Raw genomic sequence first — 14,422 nt, 5'->3', positions numbered from 1 at the left:
TTGCAGTCTCAACCCATTATTGTAATCATCTTGAACATTGAAAGCAAAATGAAAGAAAAATCTTTTAGTTTGCCTTTAGAGCTTCTACAGCTTAATTTTTTTATTGATTCATTGAAAATATTATTCATCTGACTTCATCAGAACTTTTTCTTTTGCCTACACTGCCCATACTCGCATATTAGTCCAATATCGATTTTCGCCAATTTTAAGTTAGATTTAGAAATGCAGCCTATCCTCAATATACTCTCAGAAATTGCAATAAAAGTTGAGATTTATTCATATTAGTCCCATTCAGTGCAAATTTCAATAATTTCATTTGTTGCAATATTGGAATAGCAAAGGTGTGTTACCGATATTTCATGCGATAATACCATGGTTTAGCATTAGGTAGCACAATAAATCAAAAAAATTGGAAATAAAATTTTGATCGTCTTTTTCTCGACTGATACGCAAGTATGGGCAGTACAGCGTTCATACAGCCATATGCATTCCGCCATCAATTCATTTATGTCATATTCACTTGATTCTAAACCAAACCCAGTTTCCACCCCAACTGTTGTCAAACCGTTTGTTTAAAGCCAGTTTCGAATCAAGTTTCAACGTTGTTGAACTGAAAATCGATTGCTAAGTGCAGACCCAACACAGTTGCGTGAAAAGTGTATGTTTAATGAAACTACCCTGGGTCAGTTAAAACAGTCATGAGCATTCCGCCATCCTGTAATTTTTCAAGCAATAATTTCGATACCCAATTGAGCACGTGGCTCGAAATGACAAATCGCATGGATCAAGTATGCATGTGAAATCTCCACACAAAACTACTCGTGCGCGCCAAACGATTCTTTTTTTTTCTTCGACGACCAAACACTTATGCAACTCGTTGCGCGCCAAACATCAATCGTAGATCTAGCAATCATTGATGACTTTATCAACGGAAAATTCAAAACATTTGCTCTGAAAAATGACTTTAAACGTTTTCTGCTCTGGAAAACTCAAGCACGCTTTTGGCACACAAAATATTAATTCGTACTTAAAACTTCAACTGGTTTCAAGTTGGACTCGTCACCCGTTCATATAACGCTCAATAACTTTTTGAATTATGCTATGTTTCGAACAGTATCACACACAATAATTTTTTGATAAAAAGCTTTGGAAATTAATGTTTTCATGTCATTAGAATCACGATGTAAAAATCTATAATTATAGTGATCTATACCTGCAAAATAGAACTGGCATCGATCGATTTTCACGAACTTAGATTCAAAACAAAGTTATCATCATTTGAATTTCATTCAGATCCAACTTCCGATTCTGCTATTCCAGAATTATAAGGCTTTTAACGTTCTAGTTATTCACTTCTTCGGATCAGAAAAACTCCACCAAAGAAATTAAAAGTGGCATATAAGTGAACACAAATCTTCAAAACTGATCTCACACATACATTTCAAATTACCTTCTATGTCGAATATATAAAAAAAATCAGGAATATATTCAAAACATGTGGCGAGTTTTTTTTTTCGATTATAGAGGTTTTAACCTTAAGGTCATTCGCCTCTTCGGGCCAGAAAAATTTTCTGACCCTATGTGCGGGGATGGGAATCGAACCCAGGTGGGCTGCGTGAAAGGGCATCGACTTACCCATCACGCTATACACGTCCCCTCTGTGGCGAGTTTGATTTTTATGCTCATTTGGTAGAACGTATTGCTGAGAATCTACGAATAGTTTAGGCTTCATTTTTCAAATTTTTGCATCTAATAGGAAACCGATACCCATACGTAAAAGATCCTGAAGTTGAATTCTTGAACTTTACAGGCAGTGAAACTGTTAACTTCGAAGATACTCTGGAATCAGGGCAGGAAAAATCAAGACCAAAGAATCATCAAATCGTAATCGCTAGTACAGACGATCGCTTGTGATGTCTCCCAAAAGAGATCTCTACTGATCTAATCTTTTTAAGATCAATTGTTCAGTGATCTTTGAATCACATCGATCAAAATCAATGCTGATCTTCTGTCAGTGAGCTACTATTATCACTGATTCCATGAAGATCATATCGATTAGCTTTTAGCAGTGTGGAAGAAAATATGAGCAAGATCAGACATGAGTGCCGTCTTTACGTCTAAAATCGTTGATCCCGATGAGGAGTGTGAAAATTAGTGACAATAGCAATCCTACAGGAATTTTGAACCAAGGATAACGCGTATCAGTGAGACTTTCAAAATCGTGGAAAATTGTCAATTTCGTATCTTTGGGAAGTTATGTGATGGGTGATTAGGAATATTAAAGGAGCATGTACATCAATGATTTTTTGTCAATTTATATGCATGAGTGTGCTCAAATTGAGGGAAGTTGTCAATATGTAGCTTTCAGGAATGCTCCTTCGCCCGACTTTGTTTTACTTCCAGTTTGTTGATGCTAATGATGACGTTCATGCACTATTTAGATTAAACCCAGTAAAACACTATTTGACATGAATTTGATTTATATAAGTAACAGGAGCGCAACATTTGAATGGTGCGTTTGATTTGGCGCAGCAAAATACTGCACTTCTGTTACTTCTGTGTATGCTATTTAAGCTAAATAGAGTTGTATTAATCAGCTGCGTAGCACGTTTTGTGATTGGACATGTTTTTCTTATCATTATAGTTATTATTTATCGCAGCATGTATGTTAATATTATTAGCTGCGACCGATGAAATAAACTCACCTAACGAGCCTAAAATTATTGAAATTGGATAATCCAATCGAGCGGTAATCAGTTTTGACGTTTACAACACTTATGCCATTATATCACCGGAACCGTAAGGGACAGATATTTGAACTTCAAACCTGTTCAATGAACACAAAGCAGCATTAAAACTAGCCTAACTTTGTTGAAATGTTGATTCCAAATCAGACAGTGACACTGATAACGATGAAGACATTTTTAAATACTAAGTAAAACTAAAATTTATCTTATCATAAATCATTCGTTTTAAAATTCATTCTAATATCTACAATAAATATGTGATATTTTGATTTGCTGTGAATAAAAAAAAATGCTTATTTCCACCCCTGGTTTAAAGCATCATATTCATTTATCTTTTCTAATCACATATTTTTGGTACGCACTGTATGTATAAATTTTGATCATCCCATGTGTCGGAGTTGCACAAACATGTTGTTCAAGCGGTAGCATATACCGACGGAAGCAGCTTTAATGAAATCAACTTTTCGTTCAAAAGTCAATTTGAAACTTGTCATAATTCTACTGAAAAATAACAAGCTTTTTCATAAGTTGCACAGTTGTTATAGTTACTTCCCTTTGACCCAAGGGTTTAATTTGGTAAAATTTCTATAGTTGCTAGTCCATCATAGTAAAGTTGATGATTCACAGCTCAATAGTTTTTTAAGTTTCCAAACATGTTCGTCAATAATTTTTCGATATTATTGGGACACTCAACAGTGATAAGTTGCACAATCGATTTTAATATGTTTGAAAAATCTTTCTTAACCAATCAAACATAAATAACAATTCTGCGATAATTGTACGACATCTGCGAATTTCCACAAATTACATTCGCTACTTGGTATGGTAAGTTTTCTACATTATATTAACCAATGTCGGTATGTCGAATTTGACCTTCTGCATCGGGGATGTAGTTCAAAATTTAACCTCTACCATAGGTAAAGTTGGGATAAATAATATATAAATCAACTTCGGTCAACCGAGATGAGCCTTCCTAAAAATTGTTTTTTCGCTGGCTGTATTTTTAAATTAATCATACCATTATTTGAAGATCATATAGGATTACTATAATTTACTAGCAACACTGAACTAAATGGTGTGTGAGGGTCTTGTTCATATCACCAATCATGATTCATCAACCGTTACGTGGATATTATTTGCGCGTTCTGTTTCAAACGATTTTATTGTCCTGAGATAACAATTTTTATCTTACGAAACGACATTTTTGTATCTAGCCGCAAATACCTACATCGAAACCAAGATATGCCTTTTGCGAATTCAATGGGGGCTAATATATTTTATTGTATCGCAATACAGGTGACACGCTTAAAATACCGGACTCCGTGATGGGAATCACCTTCCTGGCGGCAGGAACAAGCGTTCCGGAGGCGGTCTCCAGTGTAATTGTCGCTAAGCAGGGTAAGTTGCATGGAAACGAAAATCAGTTTTATCGGTGACTTATCCTTTATCTTTAAGCGTTGTTTCTTTTACTTGTTTGCAGGACATGGTTCGATGGGAATCAGCAATTCGATCGGATCGAACACGTTTGACATCCTGCTGTGCTTGGGGCTACCGTGGTTTATTAAGGCTTCTTTTTCACCGATCCAGCCCGGCCATCATTGGGTTGGTATCAATTCGGCGGGTTTGGAGTACTCGGCCATATCGTTACTGTCGACGCTGCTAATGCTGTACATTGCCTTCTGGTTGAACAAGTTCAAACTCAATCGACGAGTTGGCAACACTTGTCTGATAATGTATGCCGTGTTTTTGATTCTTGCCAGTCTGATCGAGTTAAACGTATTCTTCCCGGTGAACCTGCCCACCTGTGTGCGGTGAACAGAACGCTTGTAGTCATGCAACTTCACGCAGCTTATGTCTTTCTTCGTACACGGCGCACTGCAGTGGGTCTTTCGAAGTGATGTGCTAAAGCGGGGTTGTTTCATTTGGTAGCGTGTGTCCCGATGTCGTTCGTCATGCGATTAGTCCAGGCAGTTCAAAGCACGTGTAGCAGTCGTTGCTGCTGGTAATGGTGCAGTGTAGAGTTAGATTTGGGACAACGCCTCGATAATTAGTCGAATAAATTGTGTATTGATAAGCAGCAGCACCCGCAGCGATTTACTTTGCTTATAGACAGTAGGATGTTGAGTTTGCAGATGGATTAAATAATAATGAATTTATTCGACTTAAAGCCTATTGTAAACTCTAAACCACAGACCTAAAATTATACAAATCGTTAATCATACCAAATATTTGATTGCATAGGAAAAAATATTGTAAATCAATTGAGGTTACGATTCCCGTAAAGAGCATAACATTTTACAAATTTAAGATGTAGCTTGAAAAAGGAAATCACCGCTAGCAAATCAAGTTAAAATTAACTAAACGAGAGAAGACAGTTTTAGAACGTTAAGCTTAGTAAAGATTTACGATGGATAAGGAACAGTAAGTGACACACATTCCCTTCCTCAGTATTGTAAATATTTGTCTATTTTGAAGAAATGTGCATAAACTGATAGAATAAATGGAAATACTGCAGTTCCGAAACGTTTTTGCTTTTATGATGGGCTGATGCGACACTTTAGTCTCATAATTTTGCGTTGCGTTGTGATGACGGTCTTGGCGGATTTTTTTTTAATAACAATTTTTATTCAGGCCAATTTGCGTGTACATAAGCTTTACGTGGCCGATTGACCCATGTTTTTGTTACACAGTATTATTTTTTCATTGTTGGATCTAGTTGTCACCCTTCTTCTAGCTGGAGAGGAGCTTCCATTTCCTTCTAGCGAAGAGTGGAGGTCACTTTGTCCGTGGCTCATATCATCCATTTCATTGTTGATCGCAGTCTTGGGTTCATTGGTAGTTGCTGTAGATGCGCTTTGTACATTGATTGCAGTTGATAGTTGGTTAGATGGTGAAGGTGTTTTTGAAACAGGAGCACTGCATTCACTAGTTTCCGATGTTGAGCGGTTGTCCTTGTTTTTGTTTGTTTTGTTTGATTTCGCAGTATCAGTGCAAGGTTTTCCGTAGTGTGCAGGTTGTTTACAAAACTGACATGTAACCAGTTGATTTTCATACGTAATCCGCGTTTTACACGGATGTATCCCGTCTTGATCACAAATGATGTAAGATGGAATTGCTTTACGTAGTTGCATACGTACCACTCGCACGCCATTCCGGATACATCCAAACCTCCGTTTACGTAAACTTTTTTTTACGTTACCTCTTTTTACGTAACTCTTTTTACGACATAAATTCCAAATAACGTAATCTTTTTTTACGTTGAAAATACTTCGTAAAAAGAGGTTTTTGCATACAATGAAAATCGTTTCCGGCTCTTTTATATTCCATGGAAATTAGTACAATATAGGTATTTTCGGAACGGGTTTGATGAGTAGTTGTCGGAAAACGAAGTTTGAGGTGGTTTTGAATACCAAGATGGCGACTTCCGGCTTATTGATATTCCTTGAAAGCCCTTACAATATGGGTATTTTCGGTACGGGTTTGATGAGTAGATGTCGGAAAATGATGTTTAAGGTGGTTCTGAAAACCAAGATGGCGACTTCCGGTTTATTGATATTCTTTCAAAACCCTTACAATATGGGTATTTTCGGAACGGGTTTGATGAGTAGATGTCGGAAAACGATGTTTGAGGTGGTTTTGAATACCAAGATGGCGACTTCCGGTTTATTGATATTCTTTCAAAACCCCTATAATATGGGTATTTTCGGAACGGGTTTGATGAGTAGATGTCGGAAAACGATGTTTGAGGTGGTTCTGGATACCAAGATGGCGACTTCCGGTTTATTGATATTTCTTGAAACCCCTTACAATGTGGGTATTTTTGGAGCTGGTTTAGTGCATATTACGTAGAAAATAATGTTTGAATATTAGTGGATTGCTGATCGTATCCTATATTGTATTAACATTTTCGAAATGGGAATAGTCGCTTAAAACAAACTATGTTGTGCCTCTAAAAATCACGTGATATACTGTGAGTCCAAGTGTTTCACTCTGTACTCCAGTACTTTCACACTTGATGAATAAAAAATTTATTGTAATCCGTCCAATGTAATGTAATATTATATTGGCTATATTTTGCAAATATTATTTAATTTAATTCTCAATTTATTGAATAACTAAGGTTTTTCATTGCCTAAGTCATAGTCCTCCATTGATACCTTCCACTATCTATATATGTAAGACATGGTGACTGGTAAAAGGTGTTACACCCGAAAAGAGGTGATAGTAAACCTTTTACATAGCCAAAATTTGTACAGGAAGGTAGGTCCGAAAATCATCCTCAATGAGTTTTTGCCAAAATCAATTTGATTATTGTGTTTACTCTCTAATACGGTAGTCGACGTTTCAAACATATACCGAACGCTTTTGGATGGAAAACTGTGGTTATTTAAAAATAGAACTAAAATGTCTTAGTCAGTGCGGTAAAATTTCATTTTCAATCGAATAATATAAGATGAAAATGAAATTTATGGCCGCTGACCGTCAGCGTATCCCTACTAATTCATTTGACTTTTGTTGCCATTTTCAAGTGAAGCTCCCAGAATTCATCGTCAGTTGAATAGTCGTACCTAGTCATTTGAAGTTTTGCTTGCTCAGTTTCAAGTGCCAAGTAGTATAGCTGCTTCATTGTCTTCGCTCTTGGCAGTAAGCAGATTCGAACGAATAGAATTTTAAATGGAGTAAAGTATTAAAAATGAAAACTGAAGGAGGAAACAATTAATATATGTGTATTCTGTGATTGATATTTCATCTATCTGATTAGTCTTTCATCTATTATCTTGAACCAATTCGAATGTTTACATGAACCTCATTTGAAGGCCGCTTCCACACTATTGAAAGAAATATTTTGTTACTTCAAGAGATCAACTGACGGTGGTTAAACTGAGCCTCGATTGAAGAGAAACGAGTGATGAACTAAATGCTGCTCGTTCGGGCCGTCAGCAAACATTGTGTGTGTCAGAGATTGTAGTTTACTGCAGTGGAGAGATCGTCAATGTGTTTCACATTCAGTTTCAATTGAATTGAATGAAATTTTACTGCACTGGTCTTAGTTCAATGAGTTGAATGATATATAACGATAAGTGTCTCCGAGCTGTAAACAAATTTTTATTTTCATTCAAATCTATATTCTAATGCAAAAATAATGGAATGTACACGACTCAACAGTGATCAAAATCGAAATAGATGGTGAATATGGTTAACAGTGCCAAACCATATGATGTACGTTTTCTTAAATCGGTCAGTCTAAACCGGAGCTTTATTTTTTTTAATGTAGGAAATGTACTTGGGAGTTTGTTTTATGCCTCACCGCCTTTATAACAGGAATTCGAGTCAAAATTTTGAAAAAAATCACTTTTTGTGTACTATTAAATCCGTAAAGAATATTGAAACATTTGCAAAAAACCTGCCGGTTGAGTAAAATATGCAGCTAAAAATTTGAAAACTTTAGAATTGAAAACAGTTCTGTTAAATGTGTTTTGCCTTTCTCGTATAAAAAGGCTATGCAAGCCGACTTTCTATCCGAGGCCCGGAGGGCCGAGTGTCATATGCCATTCGACTGAGTTCGTCGAGTACGCAAAATGTCTGTGTGTGTATGTGCGCATGTGTATGTAACGTTTTATTACACTAAATTTTATAGGAGATGGCTGTACCGATTTTCACACTCTTAGATTCAAATGAAAGGTTTTGAGGTCTCATACAAAATGTGAAAATAAGTACACCTAATTTCCAGAACTTTTCCGGAGTTGAATAAACCGATTTTAACACACTTGGATCAGTTAAAAAAAAACTCTTCAGGTCTGATACAAATTCCTGAATTTTATTTGGATCTGACTACTCGTTCAGGTATTGAAATCAGTCAACGAAAACGAAAACAATAGTTTTAACAGCAGTTCAAAACTTGAATCTATTCAAATAAATCATATTTACTTCAATACTGAAAATAAAATATTAACATTTCTTTCACCAAAGAATGAACCTTAAAATATTTACATCGAAGTATTTTCATAAATTTATGTATTTGTTTGACGATTCGATTGTAAGTGTCAAGCTAATATTATATTGAATTTGGAATAAAATTCCTGAAGTTTAGTTTAAACAACTTTCTTCCTAATATTGACTCGTAAAATCCAGTCCAAAAGTAACAATATTATAAAATATTCGACAGTAAGTCATAATTACTCAAACAACGTTTAATAAGAACTGTTATTGAAACTCGTTCCGAAAACATTCGTTTTGCTACGGGTTTCTAGAAACACCATCTTGGATTTTGAAATGACTTTAAACATCATTTTCCGACATCTACTCACCATACCCGTTCCAAAAATACCCATATTGTAAGGGTTTTCAAGGAATATCAATAAACCGGAAGTCGCCATCTTGGAACTCAGAACCACCTCAATCATCATTTTCCGACATCTACTCATTAAACCCTTTCCGAAAATACCCAAATTGTAAGAGTTTTCAAGGAATATCAATAAACCGGAAGTCGCCATCTTGGAAATTTATGCTGCTTAGAACATCCTTTTCCTGTAAATACTCGTAATTTTTGTTCCATAACTATCCAATATATTATTCATATCTAAAAATACATATACATAAAGAAAACTTTTTTTACGTTGAAAATTCCAAATAACGTAAACTTTTTTTACGTCGAAAATTCCAAATAACGTAAACTTTTTTTACGTCATAATTCGATTTACGTAGTCCCGATTATTACGTAAATGGAGGTTCGGATGTACCCGGGAATAAATCCGCCATACTTCCTTTTCTGCGACATACTTTCCCGAACAAACTGATCGCTGGTCTGCGGGGGACGGTCATGCACGTGTACTTCTATGGCATTGTCCACCAAGTACACCGGGATTTTATATTTAACATTGTCATGATCAACACTGTGCAACCCGTTATTAACCGAAGCAAATGCAATTTCATCTCTTTCACGTTTTACCATAATGTACACACAGTTAGACGACTTGTCGAATTGAATCTCACCTACATCATTGACGTTTAGATGCATTCGTTCCTTAAGCAAAATTTCAATTTCGGTTGCTGCTGGTCTAACTTTACAGCACTTGAAATCAATACAAATTGAATTTGGTCTTGTAGGCCAAGTTTCAGGCTTTGTTAAATCGTATTTGCCCATTTCGTACACTCTATTGTTCACTGCACTGTATTGTCTTTGTTTCTGTCGTCTCGACCGTAAGAAATTTTCGACTGTGTCGGATGAGATGCGAGCACGAACTGGTTTTGGCGGATTGTCTACTGATATTATCATGTTTTCTGTTGATTGACAAATAGGAGCCATTTACCATTTCAACTCAAATTGAACATATTAACAACACAATAACCACTATTGTCGGCCACCATTCCATAACATTTTCTTTATTCAAATTTTTGTTTTCTCTTACATGATTTTTACAGTTTTAGGAATACAACTTTAGGTTTTTCATCTATGGTTACATTTTTCAACTTTTTGTTCGTAGTTGTTTTAATATTATTTCAGAAATAATTAATTTACAGTTTGGTACTTAAAAACTGTCCCAGAAAGTATGGACGCATACAAAAACCGCTGCCATTTCGCAATAGCTCAGAATCTGTCAATTTTTATGGCTGCGTCCTATTGTTTACACTCTTTTCTAACCACTTGTGCAGTTGTTTATTAGTTTTCATTAGTTTGTTTCGAAATGCGTGGACTTTCAGCAAAACAACATCGAAAAATTGTGTACAAATGGTGCACAGAACGCGGACTGTCACTGAGAAAGATAGCAAAAATGGAAGGAGTAAGTGAAAAAGCCGTGCGTAATGCAATCAGGAATTTCGGTGAGGATAACATCTTTGAGGATAAACCGAAAACGGGTCGAAAAAAAGGTCCTGCTAACCCTCAGTTTGATAAACGTATACTGAAGGCGTTCGAGCAAAAGAAGGAGGTTTCAGTTCGGGATGTGGCCAAAAAAGTGGCCACTTCGAAGTCAAATGTTCTTCGTGCTAAAGAACGTTTGTATCTTCGAACCTATAAGAAGCAGAAACAACCAAAACGTAGGCCGAAACAAGAAGCATCGATCAGGCCGAGGGTTCGAAAGCTGTACAATACGATTCTTGCAGGAAATTTGAACTGCATAATCATGGACGACGAAACCTACGTGAAACTCGATTACAAATCCTTGCCGGGGCCACAATATTATACGGTGCGAGAAGGGCAAGTGTTAAACCAGTCCGAGACATCGATTGAAATCAACAGTAGAATGGTATACTACCAAAAATGTCACTTTCGTCCCAAAAGAAATGGATCCACCAAATTGCACCCAACATCGACTAATTGAGGAATTTCGGGCATTAATGAAGGCACATCTTAGGAAACATGTCTCGGCAGCCGAAACCATTCAACAGTTTGAAAAAGATTGGAAAAAAGTGTCAAAACTTGTTGCCAAGAAGTCTGTACGGAATTTAATGAGAAACGTTGCAAGAAGTTGCGACAACTAGCCTAAAATGGCTAAGTAGCAAATGTCGAGAATAATATTCTCTTGTTGTAGTCTAATATTATCAGTATATCGAATAAAATTTGAATATCTAACAGTTGTGAATTATTTACAGCGAAATCAAAGTGCGTCCATACTTTTTGGGACAGTCTTTAGTTCGTGAAAATGTGAAATGAAAATGTGCGAATTTTCTCATAGATTTGCAGATATTACCTTGTGATTCCGCAAGCGAAAGTCAGATCGGGATAAAATTCATTAGCAAGCTAGAGTATAATAGGACCCTTCGTTTGAACCTAAGTTTGTGAAAATCGGTCACGCCATCTCTGAGAAATGTGAATGACATTTTTTTATTTTTTTTGTGCATATCATCCTGTAATTCCGGAACCGGAAGTCGGATCGGGATAAAATTCAATAGCGATCTATGGGATCATAAGACCTTTCATTTGAATTTGATTTTGTGAAAATCGGTTCAGCCATCTCTGAGAAAATCGAGTGAGATTATTTGTTACACAAACACATACATACATACATACATACATACATACATTCGCTCAGTTCGTCGAGCTGAATTGAATGGTATATGACATTCGCCCTTCCTGTTCAAATGTCGGTTTTCACAGTGATTGCATAACCTTTCTGTATGAGAAAGGCGAAAATGAATAATTTACGACCAGGCCGTTGAAAGCTCAATCATAATTTGCGAATCATATTCCTGATGGCGTGAATAAAGAATTATGATGTTGTGTTTAGTATAACTGGAGATATTCACAATTAAGTGATACCTATTATTTGAAATGGCGCCGCATAGTGAAGCAATACGTATTCACGTCATAATGCCCGAACTGAGTGTAGAAGTATGAGGATCGCGATGTATTTGAAACTATTACCTCTGATCAAGCGACATCTCGGGTTTGTTTGTTGTATGAAAAGTTACCACAATCCTGTGGAAACAACACCTTTTGTTCACGTCAAACCATTTATTCAATATAGGGTTATTGCATCAAATTGCATCCAGATTCGACTTCCAGTTGTGGAGTTACTGGATGAAGAGTGGTGAAAATTTCAAACAGTTGTATGGAGTAGCGATACAAAACAGGAAAGAAAAAATTTGAATCTTGACTCAAATCAATTCTAATCGATAGGCCTTGTCAGTTGAAGTCCAAACAAACCGACTTCGGCTATATTAGTCCCCAGATTCCGACACCAGAAGCATTGGAAATAGTGGGTAAAACATTAAAAACAAACACACTTTTCTCAGTCATAGCTTGAACTACTTTTACATATTTATGTTTAAATGAATGTTTATATGAAACTCCTTTATTTCATCCGAATAAGAATTCTGTATGCTTTCAAATGTCAAGTAAAAAAATCACGTGATATTCTCAGAAACAACTGAATTTCCACAAACTTTTACTCAAATGAAAGGTCTTATAGTCCCTTAATCTGCTATTGAATTTTGGGTTAGGCGTATTTGAAACTTCATTCCGGTATTTAGAGCAAAGCTGCAAAAACAGAAAAAAATCTTCTAATTTCGACTTAAATCTCAAATCCAAGTTCGACTCAAATTGAACAGGTTATACTAGTTACTACCCAAATAACCAATGTTTTTTTTTATTATTCGAGATCAACGATAAACCTTTGAAGTAATATTTTTTGCGGAAATATGGATCATATTGAAAAGGAATAATAACATCACTATGTAGATTAAAATAGGTGTATTTTAAATCTGTCCTCAATAAGAAAGTTTAGTAATGAGATCTCTGCAAATTATATTGTGGGTAACTTGATGGCTCGGGGTAGGACATCTCTTTATCCTTGTCAACATCTGCCCAATTAATGAACATGGACTACCGATTGGCGAGATAACAAACGAAAAAGCGAATCCATCCAATATTTTCCAAGGTATTATTTAAGAGAGAGTATTTTGTATATGGTATGACATATGGTTTCTCAGATTTTGGTTTGAAAAGATGGAAGAAATGAATTTTAGCGTTCGTGATTTTTCGTTACTATCAATTAAAATGTCTGCATTGAGTTTAATGGACATGAAACGATCAAAATTATTATTTATTATAATCAAAATAACTGTCCCTAGATATTCTTACCTGAACAAGCAACTCTACAAGCTCTTTCTGTACGATTGAAATCAATGGAAATGATTCAAAAGCAAGGCATTTTGATGCCCTACGAACTGAAACCGAGAGACGTTCGGCCTCATGTCGCAAAAGTTGTGAAAAGATATTTGAAAACGCACAAGTGGAAATTTTGCTGCACCCGCCGTATTCTCTTGACATTGCTCCTTCTGATTACAACGGATGCAGCACAATCTGGCAGGACATTTTTTCTAGATAGAATTCTAAAATTTCCTGAGAGGTGGGAAAAAGTATGGACTGCGATGGATGGTACGTTGAATAATCATTAAATTCTTTTTAATGTTAATTAAATGCATTTTTGACTCCAAAAAACCGTACCGCGTTAATTGGTACTCCCAATACATTCTAAGGTAACGCGTTACGGCATGCTTTTCCCAAAAGGATTTGCATCGAGCAATGCCGAAGGCCTATTAAGTGTTACAATGCATTTTCTCCGTTTTCATTCAGTACAGTACGGCTCCGCTGTATGGGATCATTATCTTCCTCCAGGTCTTTTTGTGATTAAATGTGTTACGGCAGTTGATAATAGAACTTTCTTATAGTTTCAACCAACTTGGGTATTTGAAGTAAGGACAAATTAGGATTACAAGCCAATTGTCTTACAGCCAATTGTCTTACATCCGGTTGTCGTATGTTCGAATCTCGGTCTGTAAGGATTTTTAGTGCTGGTAGAATCAACAGTACTTGCCATGCAATGATTTGTACGCTGAGAAACGGCTGCGAAGTCTGTTGAAACAGAAAGGCCAGATTCATAAAGAGGAATGTAATGCCAAGACTTTGCTTACAAGTCAGGATTGCGCGAAAACAAAGGCACGATTCGTTTTTCGTCCTTTTTAGTCATTTTTTATACCGAACCACGATTTGGAAGGTCATCGACGTCACAAAAACGGTATTGTATGTAACTGGTTCCAATTAGAAGATAACGAGTTGATATGCTCTATCGTAAAAAAATACTTAGGTCATCTGTAAAACTATCCGATATGGTTTAAATGGAAAACTACTCACAAACTTCTTATAACGTTACTTTGAATCAAAACGAAAAAAT

The 14,422-nt window shown here is 36.0% G+C and overlaps 1 protein-coding gene across 3 annotated transcripts in view; it reads left to right on the top strand.

Annotated features, from left to right (window-relative positions):
* The window catches only part of LOC131434609 (sodium/potassium/calcium exchanger 5), a 68,773-nt gene extending 63,503 nt beyond the window's left edge, over positions 1-5,270 (top strand). For all 3 annotated transcript variants that reach the window (XM_058601493.1, XM_058601492.1, XM_058601494.1), the window contains 2 exons: positions 4,044-4,145; positions 4,228-5,270. In XM_058601493.1, the coding sequence (XP_058457476.1) occupies positions 4,044-4,145; positions 4,228-4,562 (437 nt within the window). In that variant the 3' untranslated portion in view covers positions 4,563-5,270. The remainder of the gene's footprint in view (positions 1-4,043; positions 4,146-4,227) is intronic.
* Positions 5,271-14,422: the final 9,152 nt, after the last annotated feature.

Source organism: Malaya genurostris, chromosome 3 (genome assembly GCF_030247185.1).
Source record: "Malaya genurostris strain Urasoe2022 chromosome 3, Malgen_1.1, whole genome shotgun sequence".
Taxonomy (NCBI): domain Eukaryota; kingdom Metazoa; phylum Arthropoda; class Insecta; order Diptera; family Culicidae; genus Malaya; species Malaya genurostris.
Note: the sequence above shows the minus strand (reverse complement) of the source record. Positions and strands in the feature narration are given on the sequence as shown.